The sequence below is a fragment of the Anopheles funestus genome, chromosome 2RL, assembly GCF_943734845.2.
Source record: "Anopheles funestus chromosome 2RL, idAnoFuneDA-416_04, whole genome shotgun sequence".
NCBI lineage: Eukaryota > Metazoa > Arthropoda > Insecta > Diptera > Culicidae > Anopheles > Anopheles funestus.
This window is the reverse complement of record NC_064598.1, coordinates 28,934,318-28,951,789: the sequence shown is the minus strand read 5'-3', so window position 1 is coordinate 28,951,789 and position 17,472 is coordinate 28,934,318. Positions and strand designations below refer to the sequence as shown.

The window sequence follows — 17,472 nt, the reverse complement described above, 5'->3', positions numbered from 1 at the left end:
ATGTCCTCAACAGGTTGTGTGTGTGTGTGTGTGTGTGCAAAACCGAACCCGCATGGCTTTGTAACCGATCCATTCTCCACCATCAAGTCATTTTCAAACCAATTAAGGCGACACCATATCCAAAAACCTGGGGCCTGGCCGGAGGAGACGCTATTCGAAAGGAGCCGCAAACATTGCTACCAGCATCAACAACCGCACCGAACGCGACATTGATTCGCCTGCAAAGCGGATTGGGAGTGTGATACATGATATGCGAGAACCTTATTAGAAATCGGACCGATCGCTTTAAGCAGAAAAAAAAACTGCAAAAACCGCTGACCGACCAAACACACCACGGGAAGATATCTTACTTGCCGTAAGCAAATTTGTGGTCGAGTGCTTTAAACGCAGACGAAAGGTGTGTGTCTGTGCGTTTTTTTATTTCTTCCCTCTCACCAACTTACGCCTCACGTATGTCCGTAGCTACCCTACGTACTTGCCCCTACGCACAGGCCATATCCCAACGCAACTGCTGCCGGTCGGTGAAGGCGATCAAACTAAATGAATATTTTACGCTTGACTGGGTAAAAGAAAATTTACCGCACACGACCGATATTGTATTACCTTTGGCGTATCCCTGCGGGGAAGGTTTCAGCACGGCACGCCACACGGTATTAGGTCGTTTTTTGCTGTTGAAGCCTTTGGTTGTGGGGGGGGGGGAATCCGTCCATAGAAGCCCAACCAGCAGGGAGTGCTCCGTACAATCGGTGGCATAGTATCGATGACTTAAAAAAACACAGTCCCTACATTAATGCCTTATGTGCTAAATACAATATGGAGCTGTTTGATTCCGTTATTATTTCATCAATCTTTTTGTGTAATTAAATCATGGAATACATACACAAAAGTTCTGAGCTTTGTTTTGGGATTGATTTTTGACATTCTTCACAAAAAAAATATCAACCTCAGCTCCCGTGTACATTGCGACAATTGCGTATCTGAACTTAAACAGAGCACATTAAACATTCCACTGCAACTGATCGTACGCGATTGAACCCTTCCCCCCCATTTTGGTATCGAATGGCCTCGGATCCGATTAATTCCGAGAATGTGAAATCATGCCGTACGGTTAATCGTTAGTGACGTGATATTCTATCTCTTTTGCAAATGCCCAGTCAACATCACGGTCATCATTCTGTTTCGTCAACTGTTGGACGACTAAGACTTTGTTACCTGTACGCCAATACGCTGATGATATTTCACTTTTATCTTTTTGCTACAACATCCGTACTGAATGATACCCCAAGCAGCTACTGCGCACAATAGTAGCCTGACAGCTTGTTACCGATCCGATTTTCTTTTTTTTTGGGGGGAGATCCTTTTTTCGGGAGGTCTTTATTTTTGTCCTTTATCAAATTATTTCACCTGTACGAAATTTGTCTTGACAGTGGAACTACGGATACGCCGGTAAGCACAGTAAGCTCTAGGCATCAAGTTCTATTCACTGGCGAATCTTTTCTAATCTACACATTATTGAGACATCAAAAACGTCCGCACATGAAGTGCTTCACCGAAGGTTCTGTAGCTCGTTTTGTAAGACACTCTCTACTACGCTCTACCGGATCAGAACATTTCTGATCCATCACCGTTGCTTAGTTCATCCACTGTCACTGAAATACTACCTTCCCGGTAGATGATAATGATTAATGGAAGTTTACTACATCCAGAGCCAATTCCTTCGTTCGCAACAAAGTATCTACAAATTAGGTACATCACCCGCACGAAACCGATCTCTTGCCTCAGTCTCGATGCATTTACGCCAATGAAACAAGGCGCAAGAATTATTACCACGTACCGACAGTGTTGAAAAGTGATCGTATCAAATTAGTCGCCAATAAATGTGCAGCGGAGTGAATGGCAAAGGCAAAGGCAAAAAAAGCTTTTAAAAACATTTCACACTGCACCTTGCACTGTGCTGTCATTGCGGCATGATCGCACACTTCGGCGGAGTGTTTAATTACTCTATCTGCCGCCGTTTTGAAAAACCCCGATGTCCGAGCGGAACACATGTGCATTAACGATGCAAATCTTGCGTACGGATAATCAATCACCGCACAGGATATATCGAGCGGTACGATATAATCAGCAACAATTTTGCACCTTCAGCACAAATTGCATTAAGCCTTCCAGACTAGCAGCTTGCAGAGTAGCGTAATATGCGATGTACAAATAAGTTTCCAACTTTTTTTACCTTAAAATTTTTTAGATTTTATTGCGAAACATTTTTACATAACTTTTTAATACAAGGGTTGTTCATCAGAAACTACAACGTTTTTCCTACTTTTTTGTTGACAATGAATTCCATGAATTCTACAACTTAACGGCTTTTGAGACCAAGAAAAGCTAAAGAGCCTAAAGAGAACTGTATTATGATTGAAAGGTTCTGCATCGATCGAAACAAGTGATATCGCTACCGAGCCCACGGGTGGTATGAACACTCGGACGCGGTTCACAATATAAGATTTCCTTCTGATCCCACCATATACAGAGGATGAAGAATCTGGAAGTGAATATTTCGCTTATGTGTCACCTGGTTTGGCGAATTTTTTAGGAGTTATCAAAAATTCTATCCCATAGGTATCTTACAGAAAATGACAAATCATATCATATCATATCATAAATCATTTTGCTTTATATTTCACATTAAAAATAACGCTTCTCGTAAAAGAACTATTTTTGGGTGGAAACTCGACACAATTTCGCTCGAAAAAAATATACAACAACAGTAAAGAAAAACCCAAAAATAATTAAATAACTTTTTTAATAGGTATCCACGCAATGATTATGAACCTTGGGCACATATATTCCTGTTTGCTAAGTACCAGTGACGTCAGCTCCAGTAAAATGCTGAAAACTTCCTTGTAGACCCATTAGACACTTTTTCCTCGCACGCAATATTTCATATTACATTATATTCGTATTACACATGTGATAATAACGGTTTAAGTATAAAAATCGTTCCATTGTTTATTATTTCTATAGAACATTAAAATCATTTAACATCAACCATTCTAGTACAGGGCCGGGTAGACCCGTTTCAGTAGCCGAATGTGGTATAACGTTTGGTGGTTTATTTTTTTCCGCACTTCAATCCTTCAACCATTACACCTTTGTTTTCTTTGCTTCTGTACCACTCGTGAAGAAGTGAACACTACTAGCGAGATAAAAGAGTTACCGAATGTACTTGAGCCTATGATAGACAAGTAGGAGCTGCATCACGGGAAAAAAACAACAAGAGCTAGCTAGAAATGCGAAACCCCTTATATGTGTACCCCGTACTACCGTGCGTGTTTTTACAAACGTACGGTTGTGTAAGTTTTAAGCTACGGATAAATGTGGAAAGAAACACTCAACGTGTACGCCAACTTGGCGCATCAAGATACCGTGAAGCAATACGGTTTTGCCACACTGTAAAACCCACCAAGCCCAAGTCAACGATTACTCGCATACATGGGTTTGCTTCATGGATGCGATTTCTTTTACCGGCTGCGTTTTACGCGATTATCTTAGGCTCCAGATGCAAGAGCTATCAGGTTGTCTACATGTTATGGTTCTTTAAAGCATCGGACTATTGATCGGATCTTGCAAAAAAGCAACATTTTTTCCTACACTCTGTTGAGCTATATCTCTTAGTGTTTTCTTTGCCTCAAACATGTATCCTTCACCATTTTATGATCCCGCCCAAAAGCCACTCGGATCGTTCTTAGCGATGGTTGGATGCACACGTAAGACCTTCGACAACCACCAAGCATCATCGACCACCGTATTAATGCAGGCGCGTTAAGCCTGCTACAAAGCTGCCACCGTACGGTTCCCTTTTATCCTAGCAATTAAAGTAACATCAAAACCCAAAATAACAACAATATGCTCGTCGACATCGCTACTGCATTTGCTTTTTCCTCTCCCTTTGTGTTTTGGGGTATTAGTAATGAGCAGCTTTAGCAGTAGCGTTTCGCAGATTGCTCTATTGAAACCAGTCAGCTGAGGTTTTTGAGCAAGTAAACATCACCGTGGCGACCACGCACCATATCCTGCGTCCCTTAGCTTTGACACCCTGCCATTATGATGTGTCGGTTCGGTTCGGATGACTGCTTGATCGCGTTGTTTGCAACCGCTGTCACCCAACAAAACGACACATTCGGAGAGAGAGACCGACAGGGGGAAACAAATACGGTTAATGTCTTCATCGGAAGGTGATTAGTGGAAATCCACCTATCTGTGGATGCGAAGAGGAAAATTGAAAATCCCTTTTTTCCATGCTGTGGTCTATGGTAGCGGGCGCACTTCGTACGCATTATTCCCTGCGTACGAGAGAAAACCAAACTCTCCGCTCCGTACCTCAGTGCAGTATGGTTTTTGGATGGAAAAAAGCAACAATCAAACCCATCTCACTTTGTAACTTGGTTTAGGGTCTGATCGACCATTTCTACCATCCTAATCTGTCACATACGTTCGGGCACATGTAATGGCAGTTGTACAGGGATATGTATGTGTGTGACACAAGCAACACTAAACGTGTGTTCCATTTTCAACCATTTTGTTGATAGGAAAGTTTTCATTCATGAAAACCCCATTAGAAAGCACCGTTACAAAAAAGGTTTGCAAAATGGCAAATTTTATAGCACTTTAATGAATTAAAAGCAACTTTGTTGTGTGTAGAAAATATATAGAAAATATATTTATCGAAAAAAAATATTCTACTTTAAAACGTTAAAACAAAAATATAAAACTAAACCGTGCCGTGCAACAATTTAATGATCTCAAAAAAAAAATTAAGCACTCATTGCACCTAACATCGCAATGTGCAAATGCACAAATTATACCTAATGCTGATGCGTTATGATATCACACTTCGGACCTGGCGGTCATTTAGACCAGTCAAACCGCTTATTATAATTTTAAGCTTTGTCACCGATATGCAAGCAACACCCATTTCCATTAACATCGCCTCCAACGGGTCGTCCGGTGCTTGATGCTAAACATTATATTCTAACCAAAGTATGTTGGTTAACGTCCCGCGTGAACTAATGGCCTACAACGTTCAAATTCACCCGGTTGCACCTTCAGTCCTTCATTCGGTCATTATGCTTGGTATTTTTTTTTTGTTCATTTCAAACAGAAACTGTTAAAACCAATGGTTTTGTTTTCGTTTCAATTTCTACCGAGGTTAGCCGCAACAAAACGGCAACCAACGCTTCGTGGTGTTGATCGCGCATTACACCCATAATCAAATAATTCTACCCAAAAAACAACAAACAAGCGATAATAACGTCTAATACCTGCCTAGCATTTGCCATTTGCTAGCAGCACTGTAAACGAGTTTAATGTTGCTTAATGGTAATGTTTTGTTTTGCTTACTTCGTGCTGGGGCTGTGAAAAAAAATGGCAAATGATGAGAGAACCAAACACACACTAAAGAAAAAATCATCACCCAAAAAAAGGGGGTAAACTAAAAACATAAAAAAATCGCCACATATTTTCCCTACAACACGATCGTGTTGGTTACAAATGATGCCTCGTGCATCATAGCCGTTGGGCAGTTAAGTGTTAGAATCATTATCATTAACACAAAGTGTGCGTTTACCCAATTCTTGCAAAAGGAAAGAAAATATTGAAGCATTACGCGTGGAAGAATAATACGTATGTGAAAGAAAACATTTTTTCCTGTTTTAAAGAAAACATTTTAAAATGTTTCAACTTACATTTTTTTTCTGAAATTACTACACTTCAAGTAAAATGTGAAAATTTCTAAATAATTTTTTCAACAATTCCAAAATATTTCTCTTTCCATAAGGATGACAACTATCATCCTAAAGGAATGTTTAAAAACGCGAAATAGCAACATTAAAACTACATTGTCCGATTTTTTTTCTCTCCTACCACATACCATCAGTGTGAGTTCGTTGATCGTTTTATGAGGCCCTTCTTTGCACGTATCGTAACACCTTCAAAAATATTTCAAAAACACATCCACTGCATCCCTCCCTACATCCAGAAGATGCGTTACAAATCGTTAAAGCTTCATTTTGCGGCAGCTAATGAAAAGGTTTCATGCTCTAAAAATATTAAAATATCAACCACACTACACTGCCTGATGCTTGGGCAACGCCGTCAAACGCAGGCAGCTGGCAGAAGCTGATGGACAAAAAATATACAACGAAAAGGATATCCGAGACGAATGAAAGTGAAACAAACCGAACCGATCATTTGGCCGTGGTCCGACGGGTTGTGAAAGCCAGTTTTTTTGTGTTGTTTTGTTGCTGCACCATTTGTCAGCTTCGTACGACTGTTCTAATGAGTTTTGGGTTGTTTGGTCCAAAATTTTACGCCCATCTCAGCAATGCAAACGGTCAAATGTGGCAAAAAAGCAAAACATATGTTTGTGTCCTTTTTAAGCAGTAAGCACTAACATCGTTCTTTGGCAATGAGGAATCCATAACGTATATGAAGATGTCTTGATCGTTTGCCAAAGTAAATTGTCACGAGGGAGGGCATTAAAGTTTTGACAAATATAGAGCAAAACTTCCTCCTCCTGCTCATCGATGGCCAATCGAACTCAGATCAGTGCTTGGAACGAAATGAAGTGGAATTAATTAGTACGCTTAATTAACGATATTCCTTTTTTTGTTTGTCAGATCGATAATGTTCGCCAACCGTACTGCTATTAGAATTGCCCAAGAAACAAACATTGAGAAAAGCAAACAATTTCGGCTGTTCATCTTCTGCACCCTCCGGGGGGCTGCAAAACTGTCAACAACAGTTAACAGCATACGTCCAGATACAGAAATGCCACCTTCAGACCACTTTCGGTCAACACCGATACTAAACACGGTAAGAAACTTATCGGTCACTCTGGTCAAACCAGAGTCCCGGGCGCCATACCGATGTGGCCCGATTACAACCCTGCCACAAAGGGAAAATAATTGAAAAGATACAAAAATGACGCGAACCTGTGGCGAACATGACGATCATGCATAATACATGAGTGTTGATACATGTTCTTCACCCTCTACACCCGTACGGAAGCATATCCGCGTCCAGCGAGGACGGCAAAAGGCTTTCCCCCCGCAAAAGAAAGGTTCATGCTGTGAGCGATGACCGGTGAGGAACGGAAGACCAACCAACCAAGAATTATGAGTACGATTATTATTATTATCATTATTTCGCCGTGGAACAGTGGACCATATTTCCTGGCCAATGCCACAGCACACGCTTGACCATAAAACGCGCTCAATTATAGATGTTGAGCAATTATAGTTTTACCTCATTAGGAGTATTTGCACGATTGGGTGGTGTACAGACAACGGTGCAGACTTTTGCTACTACTGCGCCAGGGTTGGGATGCTGGCAAGTTCCTTACGATGGAAGGACGGGATGTTTTGCGACACTTTCGGCACCCGGGAATGCGTGTACCTGTTGCCGTGGCCCATGTTCTTGCACGAGAACCGAGAAGCGCTTCATCAGTATTAACTGCCAAAGCAAACCGCGTGTTGAGAAAACCTGCTGCCTTCACATGTATATCCTTCATGCCGAGGCGCATAATTAGTAGTAGAGTTTCATTCATTTGTAAGCACCAAAAACCGGTACCAACGGAGTACTGGAGCAACATCGTAATGTTGGTCCTTGTAATTGGGCGTTCCGTTTCTGTTGGTCAAAGAATGCCACCCAAGACACTGGGTATCTGGGTACGCCATAATAGGGAACTACCGGCGGTACTGATTACTGTTCAGTGCTCTGCTACACAGGCGGCAAACTTTAAACGCGATCCATATCATATGAAATCAACCATTTTTCTGTTTGCACAAAATGATATCCTTAAAGTAGAAGGAATGTTTCGTACTTCGTTTGCAGTACTCGATCTACTATAATCGAGCAATCGTGATCATTCGCCAAGCGTTTAGTGCGCTGGTTTACACAACCAGATCAAATTGATCTCATCTTGGTTGTCCACAACCAGCAATCCGACATTTTAAACTCCTAAATTACCAATTGAGCTCGATTAAATGAAGATCACCAGTTGCAGCGCAACATCCGCCAATGGGAACTCGAGAAGAATTTACGATCCATGGTGTGCAACACAAAAGAAAAAAAAACATCGAAACGACCACAGTGACTTCTCCCTCGGTTCCCGGGATTCAATCACTGGCCAGTCGAAAACCGTTTCCCATTGTGGGAGTTGTTTTTAATTAACTTATCATCCAACGTCCGAGTGCACAGAATGTTTCATACTTTTGCTCCCTTTATTTGTGATGCGCTGCGACGTACAATTGCGACAAGGTTTGGAACGATTGCTTTTATCATGCAGACAGCTGAAACCGTTTGCCAATCACCCAATTACTTAGACAACCTACTTCCAATAAAGAACGTACTGTGCGAGCTTGAGAGCACATTCGTTTCAAGGAAGCTCTTACCATCGATACATATCTTGGTGGAAATAAAAATATTTAATTTAACCGCTCGCTTTCAATTCTCAAACCAATGAAGCTTTAACTGATGGGTAGCCTGGGAAAAATAATTTCCAATACGAATGCTTATCGATCGATTACGCTTCCGTAGCTCACATTTCGATGATTAATGATGCTGCGAGACAAGGTTCGTACAACTCCTGCACTTATGTATATACGCAAAGATTTATCAAATGATTGCAACACTCAATGCAGTGTAAGGGGATCGGTTTTTTCCACACTATTTATCGATCGATCGTCTTTCAACTAAATGAAGCAACACTTTCTACACGAAGGAAACATTCGCAGCACCTTCCAAACTTCCAAACGGCATAACAGGAACAGCGAAATACAGTTAATGGTCAATCTTCATAAATTTGAATATTAATAATTTCATGAGAAAATTGCTACAGGTCATTCGCTATCGCACCCAAACATAGATATTTTTTTTTTCTTTCTTTTTAATTTTTTTCCTGAATGGCCGGAAGGAAAGTTAGCGATCACGGTAGCCAGCAGTAGCACAGCCCAAATAGACGAGAATCTTAACCCGAACCAAAAAAAGACGTCTCGTACGTGGCAGATACTTTGCCCAAAAGCTTGCCCGAAGCAACGGTAGCAAGGTTACTCCATTCCACCGTATTGAAGAGGGTTGAACACAACGAAAAAAAATCTCTTAAAACGATAGCTTGTTTAGATTATAGCATTTAATGAGCGCGAGTTTTCAACGCAAACATCCACAGTCATCGTCGATCGCGTTATTATCGCGTCATCGACTTTGGCTCGGCACCCAGGCACCACGTCGTGTGGTTCCTCCACCGTCCATCTTACGAATCTATCCAATTGAATGAACCATTTTCGTTGCCTTTTTGTCCCCCAAAATGCTCACCTCAGCCAAGTTCCCAGGCTGGTCCATTATAATGCTGTGTGTAAGCATTACGCTAACCTGATCGTTGTTGATATTGTTGATCGTGTACGATTTTTTTTTTCTTCATGCCTGCTGATCAGCTTTGTAGTAAATAATAGCGAAAACAAACTTGTGCTGGAGATCACTGTCGCCTAGACAAATACATTTACCGTATTAGACCGTGGCAGATTGATACACATCGCTACAAAATAAAACAAATGCCAAACAAAACAAACAATCAACTCATTCTGCACTGGGCAGTGATCAGGCTTTGCACGGGCCCTCCTGAATCGTTTCTAGTTTCCCAACCATCCGATTAACTCTTTGCCTTAATCAGCTTTTAGCCCGTTCTAGATCAATCGTGAATCATTCGAAACGATTATGTCTCGATCGAGGAGCGAGAAACAGAGGAGAAGGAAAAAAAAAAGCAAAAACCACACATCTTCTTCTGCCTTTCAACTTTAACCTTCTGGAATTCTACACACATTTTGTGATTGCCCACGAGCGAGATGGTACGGAGTGCTTTCCCGACTCATTCTTCCATTCACATCGGTAATGCGTCTTCGCTTATTTGTCCATTACATCTATGGCTCATTCAATTTTCGAACCGTTTTACTCCTCGCTACAACATAACACCGATATTTGTGATATCGAAAATCTTTTCCCATTCTGAAACCCGTCACAACCTGCTCCCTCCCTCATCACGGGTTTTCTTTCGTCCAAGTTGGGACGTCCAAGTCTCAAGGGATGAGTTTCAAGATTTTAACATCCCCAAAAGCCACGTCTGTGCCACACAGGCACGAGGTGCCACACGAATGGATGGATGGATGGCTGGCTGCCAAATTGCCAAACCCATCACCCGGGCCAGCAAAAGGCAAGCATTCATGGACATCATCCCAAAACACCCCAGCTACGGGAGCAGGAGTTGTTGGCCACCAGTTTTCACAATGGCATCATCACGATCAACACCAGCAAAAAAAAACCATCCAGCCTGAAAAGATGAACGATGGAACGCTTGGAACCGTGGAACCTGACGAATCTGCTCTGGTGCTGGCGAAGAATGGGTAGCCCGAGTTTTGGGGTGGTGGAGACGTGAATGGAGGATCGTCTGCCAGTAATTCAGAAGCTATTTCCAATCAATTATGTTACACAAAATTGAGCTGTTGAAGAGTACAAATAAGCAAACAAAAGGTGAATTAAGGCTCGTGATGCCAGCCGTTTGGAGATTTCGATCCCGGGATGCTTTCCGTATGCCCGGATTCGGTCTAAGCTCGCAGTCACTGGGGCTTGCCTCGTGCAGCGTGTCTGTCATTCCTGTGGCATCCCAGTTTTTTTTTTGGGGGGAGATCCAATCGGGTGAGATCGCAAAAGCTTGAGCGCCCGTTGTAACAATGTGCCGTGAAGTGAAAACATTCGCACGAACGAGCACGTATCTCGTTTGCCTGCCTGCCATGTGGAGAAACACATCAATATCTATCATCCTGATAATATCATCACTATCAGTGATGGAGGGGCAAATAGTTTACCAGAGACGTCACTGTGCAGTTGTTGTGCAAATGGAAAGGAAAGAAAAACGAAACGCTACAACGCTACGAAACTGGGCAAGAGCTACAAAGCAGTGAATGAAAAGTGAAAGAAATGACTGACTGATTTTTTTCTGCTATAGTCAAAGGAAAATTTGCACTATTAAGAGGTTAATATGGTCGAGGCAAAACTTATGCCCCAAAAGTATTGACCGAGGAGATCCACTTTGCAAAACGCATTTAGATGATCTTTTTGTATCTGTATGATAGTGTTGAATGATGCGAAATTGTGAATTCCTCATCGTAGTGAAAGCTACAGCAAATATACAAATCCTTTCTCAATATTACTAGCAAATAACGAGGTATCAACAAGACGATTTGAACCATTCACATAGTTTCCTCTGCATTGAGCTGTGAAGTTTCAGGAAGCCTACGATCTCAAACGAGCCTCCATTTTGCGCTATTTCAAAATTAAAAGAGCATAAATAAACCTCTGTTTTCTTTGCTTTCGACCCTGTCTAGTCGCGCAGTGAAGGTGAGACACATTGTGACGTCTTCGCTTTTCCAAAACTATGACCGATAACGAAAGATCGAGACGAAGCGATAAGCGAAGAATGCGATAATCCTCACACACACATTAGCTTCAGTCTCGGTTTTACGGTAAAACCACAAATCGTCATAATAATGCACAATCAAAACATCGTCCAAGCTTTGGTTCACCATCATTAGGTTGGTTCGGAAAAACAGGTAAACAGCAATGAGCCACCATACCGGATCCGGGGATTCTTTCATTCACAAACACACCTTACACACCGGTGACCAGAAAAAGGTAACATAATTTCGATCGATCGACCGAATTTTGGTGCCTCATTCGTCGTGTCTCATTGGGACGGTAAGACCTGAACTGAACAGTGAGTGTCTGGTAATTAGCCCCTAAAGCTGCCTAAATAGTCACAATATTTACTGCACGAGTCTAACCTTAATCCCCCGGACTTTCCCAAAACATTCCACCCATTCGGCTGTCGCCAAGATGTGCATCAAATTTTTGACCTGAGGATTGTGCGGATTTTAGGGCCCCCTTTGGTTTTTGGGATCAATCCTCAAGAACCCGGTTCTTCGGCTTTCGGCTACCGAGAGAGCTACCGAGCAGAGCAGCAGCAGCAGCAGCAGCAGAAATAGCATAATCGTCGAGATTAGCAAATGGCACAGCAAAGTCAAAAATCTGGTGGTGGAAGCGAAACTACACTTTTGCGCTTGGAAAACAAAAAAGGGGGTGTGAATGATTTGCGGTTTTTCGGGCAGTCAGCAGTCAGTATCTGACCCAAAGTCATAAATAAACAACAGCATTCCGTTTACCCCGTATCGTATTCGTAGGTACGAGAGTTGGTCAACTCCGGATGTGGTCGTTTGGATGTTTTACCCACGAATGTCTACATATCGAGGATGAGTTTTTGAAAAATCATAACCATAAAAATCACATACCTAGTTGCTTTTAGATTTATTTTACAAACTTTCTGAGAGTTGAGGGAAAATGTAAAATAAATAATTTTTATCTTACGAACAATTTAATGTCAATTTTAATACGAAACATTTTCATATTTATTTTTTTTTATTTATAATTCATGATGACGGCTTCGGCCGTATTGTCAGCCTCTGGAGCTGAAGAAGTACAATTATCATTATTATCACAAGGCATTTCCTCCTTGTCCTTTGCCTTATCCCGGGCATACTCGGTTGAAACATTTTCATACTTAAAAAGCATTTTTGTAAGTAAAAGTGAAAGAAACCAATTGTCATTTAATAATGTTTTAATGCTTCGACAATTTCAACCACTCTCCTTAAATTCGAAGATATAAAAACAACGATATAAAGTATTTCTCATCAAGCAGTTAATTATGCAAAATTAAGACTAAAATAGGTCCCATTTTGTTGCGCTCCTTTTCGCATTCATTAGCAACGCTCTTTATATTGTCCACACAAACGAACGAACGAACGGAACACCTTCGTAATCGTAACACAATGGTCCACAGCACATCGGATGAAAAGAAAAACACACATAAATACGTTTCACACCCAACCAAGTTAATAATGAAGATTTCACTCGTCCGAGAGTTGTTTGAACGTTTCGATGATTTGTTTACACAAGCCCAATGGCTCAGCGGCAATGATCATCTTTGGACGTTTTGGCTAGTATAGTAAGAGGGGGCCACTACTACTTCCACTTCGAGTGATTGTTTTGCACGCTACACGTCAACAGTTTTGTCACCTTTTTTTTTTGTTTTTTGGTTGTTGTACAATTATGCAGATTTGTAGGTGTGTTGTGGATAAGGTTCACTCACAATACAAACAATGCACCGTCACGATTTGACCTTTTAAAAATGGTGAGAATTTTATGAAATTCATGTGTGAAAAACAATAGAAAACTTTCGAAAAATAGGTTTCTCCAATCTTTAAGGAAAATTGCCATTTAGAAAACTCCGATATAAAATACAATTTCATTTAAACAACCATCTATTCCGAATGCGATAATGCGAAAGCAGAAGAAGATTGCTTCACTTGTGTATACCGTCTTCCGGCAGTGCAATGAAAGATTAGACGATGGACGACATGGAAATGAAATTCAATTATACTCATTTGCACATTTTGTTCCCGTCGCCCGGTTGTTGAAAAATGGGTCGAACGGAGATTTTACTCCGTAGGCAGAACGAGTCACTCACACAGGAAAAGCTTTTTTTTGTCTGTTGATAATACCGCATCGTTTCGTTAGATTTTTTGCCTGCTGCACAAACAATAGAACATGGAATGATAATGAGGCTTTATTTTAAAACCTTTTTGCCATTGTCGTCGTTTTTTTGGATGTATGATGTTTTTAACAATTAAAAGTATCTCATTGAAACGGCAACCGTTCATAGAAAAGAAGGCAAATCTGTTTTTGCTGTAGTTCCATTTTTGAAGTACAAAATTATGATAGTAATAAAGCATAAAATTGGCATGATTGTACAGAAGCTAACACTATTAAATACAAGTTTTACGGATATCAAAAATCAATACCAAGTTTCCTTCAGGAACTCTTTTCTTCGTTTGATCCAAAAAGACCAATTTGGAAAGGAAGGGAAAAAAATCCCAGTCAAACCATCAATATCCTTATCAAACACCAAGGCTATGATAGACTTCATCTGCGTATCCGTTCAATGTCCTTCTTCTTGTACTCATGCAATTTTTCCTCCAACAGTATATGAAACAAACCGTCCAGGGAAAGGAAATTCCGTCACCGAAAGTGGATTTCCACCCTTTTCCACACATTGCCCAAAAACGGATGTTCATTGTGGGTACGAAAGGCATACCAAGTGAAAGACACGGACACAAAAAAAATCGGTGAAACTCAACGCAAAGGACACTAGACCGGGCAATGACTTACCTATTTTTCGCTGCTGCCGCACGGTCCCGCTGGCGTCGGTTTTTAAACCAATTTCCCACCTGTGTTGGGGTGAGCCCGGTTGCCTGGGCCAGTTCGCGTTTCTTCGTCGGGTTCGGATACGGATCCTGAAGGTACCATTCGCGCAGCAAACTGCGCGTTCGCTCCTTGAAGCAATGCGTCTTCTGCTCACCGTCCCAGATCGTACGCGGAAGCGGAAATTTCTTCCGGACGCGATACTTATCGACCGGGCCTGCGGACGTCCAACGGTGCACGGAATATAGACACATTCGTTCCAGTGTTTTTTTTTTTGTTTTGTTTTTCGTTACATCACCCAGGATAGCCACATCCGGTTTGAACGGATATTGAGAGTACACGTGAAAGGACGATGTCGCGACCGGTCACGATGACGAATGATGATGGGTAGTCCATTTGCCAGCAGCAATCAAATCCACCACGATGGCAGCCAACGTTCGCGACGTTGTCGATAGAACCATTAGCGTGTATCGTTGAAGGTAATGGAACAGGATCGCCAACCGGGAAAGAGAAGAGATAGGACAAATTATTACGTTTTTCTACCAAACGCTCAAGACGTGTGTCGGTATCGAATGTCAAATGTGCAGCAAACAAAATAGAGGCAAAAAAAACCTTAAATGAATAAGAGTTCTAGTACACCTTCTGCCGTACTACAAAAAAATCACGGTTCTTTGAAACTAATTTTTTTTATCCTCTTTGTTAGCAATTATCCTTCTACCATGTATCTACATATCGTCTATTTCCTGCTGTGAATTACTTCTTCATACAGTGACATACAACGTGCCTTGTAGTCTTTGGTTAAAATGAAAAAAAAAAAATATACTACGAGGAACACTTACGTTGAAGAATTTTCCTTCATTCATTCATTCATTTGTACCTAGATGACAAGTTTTAAAGTGACACAAGAAATTAAAGTTACTAAAGGCAATTAAAGCGTTTATTTTTATAAAAAGCTATATTGAAAATAAAAATTGAACTTTAAAGTGACAGTTTCTGTCAGATAGTAAGTGCTCGATTACTAAACACGTTTATATCACTATTTCCAGTACTTTTATTCTACAATTTAGTTATTCGTTTGATGCCTTAAGAGTTGTAATTTTTTTTTGGAAAAATTACATAATTCTGAGTTTAAAAAATAACAGCTACGGAAGAACTTATAAGAATGTAAGATATTTTATTATCAATAGTTTATTTATTATTTTATTATCAATGAGTTTATCAATAGTTAGTTATTAAGCGAGATTCTAAAAAAAATATTCAATCCGAGACACAAATTACCTTATCGATCGATAAATAAATCGTTTTTGCACAGTTTAACATTCGACCCACAGGCCCACGGTATATTAGACCACTTTGCAACAGGAATACACACGATCATGCTTACCCAACGGTCGTCCACGCAGCTTTTCCGCCTCGTGATAGTGCGCTTCCAGCCACATTGCCTGCAGTTTGCCGTGCGATGTTTTCGTAAACTTGTGTCGTTCCAGTATCGAGTAGAGTTCACTGTAAGTGAAAATAGTACAAATTATTAAACTGCCAAATTACGGACATCTCTATTCAATTAATCTTTTTGAAAGTTTATTTAAGTTTAAAGGAAGCAAAAAATCAATCTGCTGTTGTTGTGATTGTTTCACTCAACATTTTGTACGAATTTTGTTTGCGATTGTAGCCCACACAAAGCACTAAAGCGTGTGTGCTTTATAAGTAGCTATAAATTACAATTATCCTCAGCGATTACAAGACTTCCAAATCATTCGTTACAGTTTGTTGATGTGTATCGTTTTCATTTTTTCTTTTCTCCTCTGTGTAAAAATTGTGCCTGTACACTGGAGCGGTCAATCGAGAAGAAAAAAAAACCGAAACCACCAGCAAACAAACAAACATCTGCAACAATCGCGTACCACACGCATTTGAGCCACGCCGGGGGTAACTGGCTAATTAAATTATTTATCGAAAATTGAGCAGCTTCGAGCCACCTTTCGCTCGTCAAATCGTAACCGTGACCGTGTCTGTACGGTGGAGTCTGTAAACACCACCAGCAAATGATTTACACGGCTGCCCTGTCCGTTTGGCCTTTCTGCCGAGGCTGCTGCCCCGAAACAAATCCATGAAAAGTCAACCCGGTACGGTTTCGGTAGCATGGGGAAGGAAATGGTAATCTTCCGATTTGGAGATCATTATTACAAATTTCATCCTTCGATTCGGACTGTTTCACCCCCTTCGGCTTGTCGAGCAAGGCTCACACTCTCCATGCCACCTTCATTCCCAACATTCCGGCGTGCACTATTCTAAACCGATCTATCCGTTCGATCGAAACGAAATGATTGGTGCACGAAATTGATCGATTATCGAGACCACGGGCTTTTTTTTTGTTTTGGTTTTAGCTCCCCCCCTTTCCACAAGGCTCACCCATTTTCCTTAGTTTTCCGTTGCAAATTATCTGCCCTCGTGCGTTGTCCACCGATCGACAGGGCATAGAGGAAAAACATTTGTTTTCGGGGTTTTTGCATGTTTATCGGAGGGAATTTAATTTCGTTTCGTGAGCCACGTTTCGATATGATACCTCGATATCGAACATTTGATGATCTGGCCGAACATGTTGGCCGGGCGTGGGTGAAATGATTTAATTTGCCTCCAGCCCCGTTGCAGGGTTGTAATCGTTTGGGTTGGTGTAAAGTATTTAATATGAAAGCTGGCTGAAGTCTGCATGAAACAATGCATGAGCTTTATGGTTTTGATTATGTTCAACCAAACAAAAAATACGGTAACGTTAGTTTTTTTTTGTTCTTTTTCTTTTAATTTCTTTTTTTTAATGTTTCCGTTTTATTGATTTGGTTTTGTTGAAAACTTCGTTCTGTCTATTTGTTTGTTAAGACATTTTGACTAATTTGTTTGTTTGGTTTGGTTTCATCTTTTAGCCTACTTTAAATATTACTCTGTGTTGCTGATTGATGTTCTCTTTCTAACTAAGAAGTTTCCTGTTTTTTGCTTGTCCTTTTGTTACAATTAAATGTAACTTATTACGCTTAAGCTATCCTTAGGTAGCCTTATATATTTACTTTATTTGTGGAAATTCATCACACAATATAAACGACTTGAGCGTTCTTATCG

The 17,472-nt window shown here is 40.8% G+C and overlaps 1 protein-coding gene across 3 annotated transcripts in view; it reads right to left on the bottom strand.

Moving 5' to 3' along the window:
- LOC125761478 (protein Optix-like) overlaps window positions 1–17,472 on the bottom strand; it is a 61,786-nt gene that overhangs the window by 36,332 nt on the left and 7,982 nt on the right. For 2 of the 3 annotated variants that reach the window (XM_049422636.1, XM_049422634.1), the window contains exons 2-3: window positions 15,734–15,864; window positions 14,329–14,578 (exon numbers count right to left, since the gene is read on the bottom strand). In XM_049422636.1, the coding sequence (XP_049278593.1) occupies window positions 14,329–14,578; window positions 15,734–15,800 (317 nt within the window). In that variant the 5' untranslated portion in view covers window positions 15,801–15,864. The remainder of the gene's footprint in view (window positions 1–14,328; window positions 14,579–15,733; window positions 15,865–17,472) is intronic. The other variant, XM_049422635.1, reaches the window with a different exon arrangement.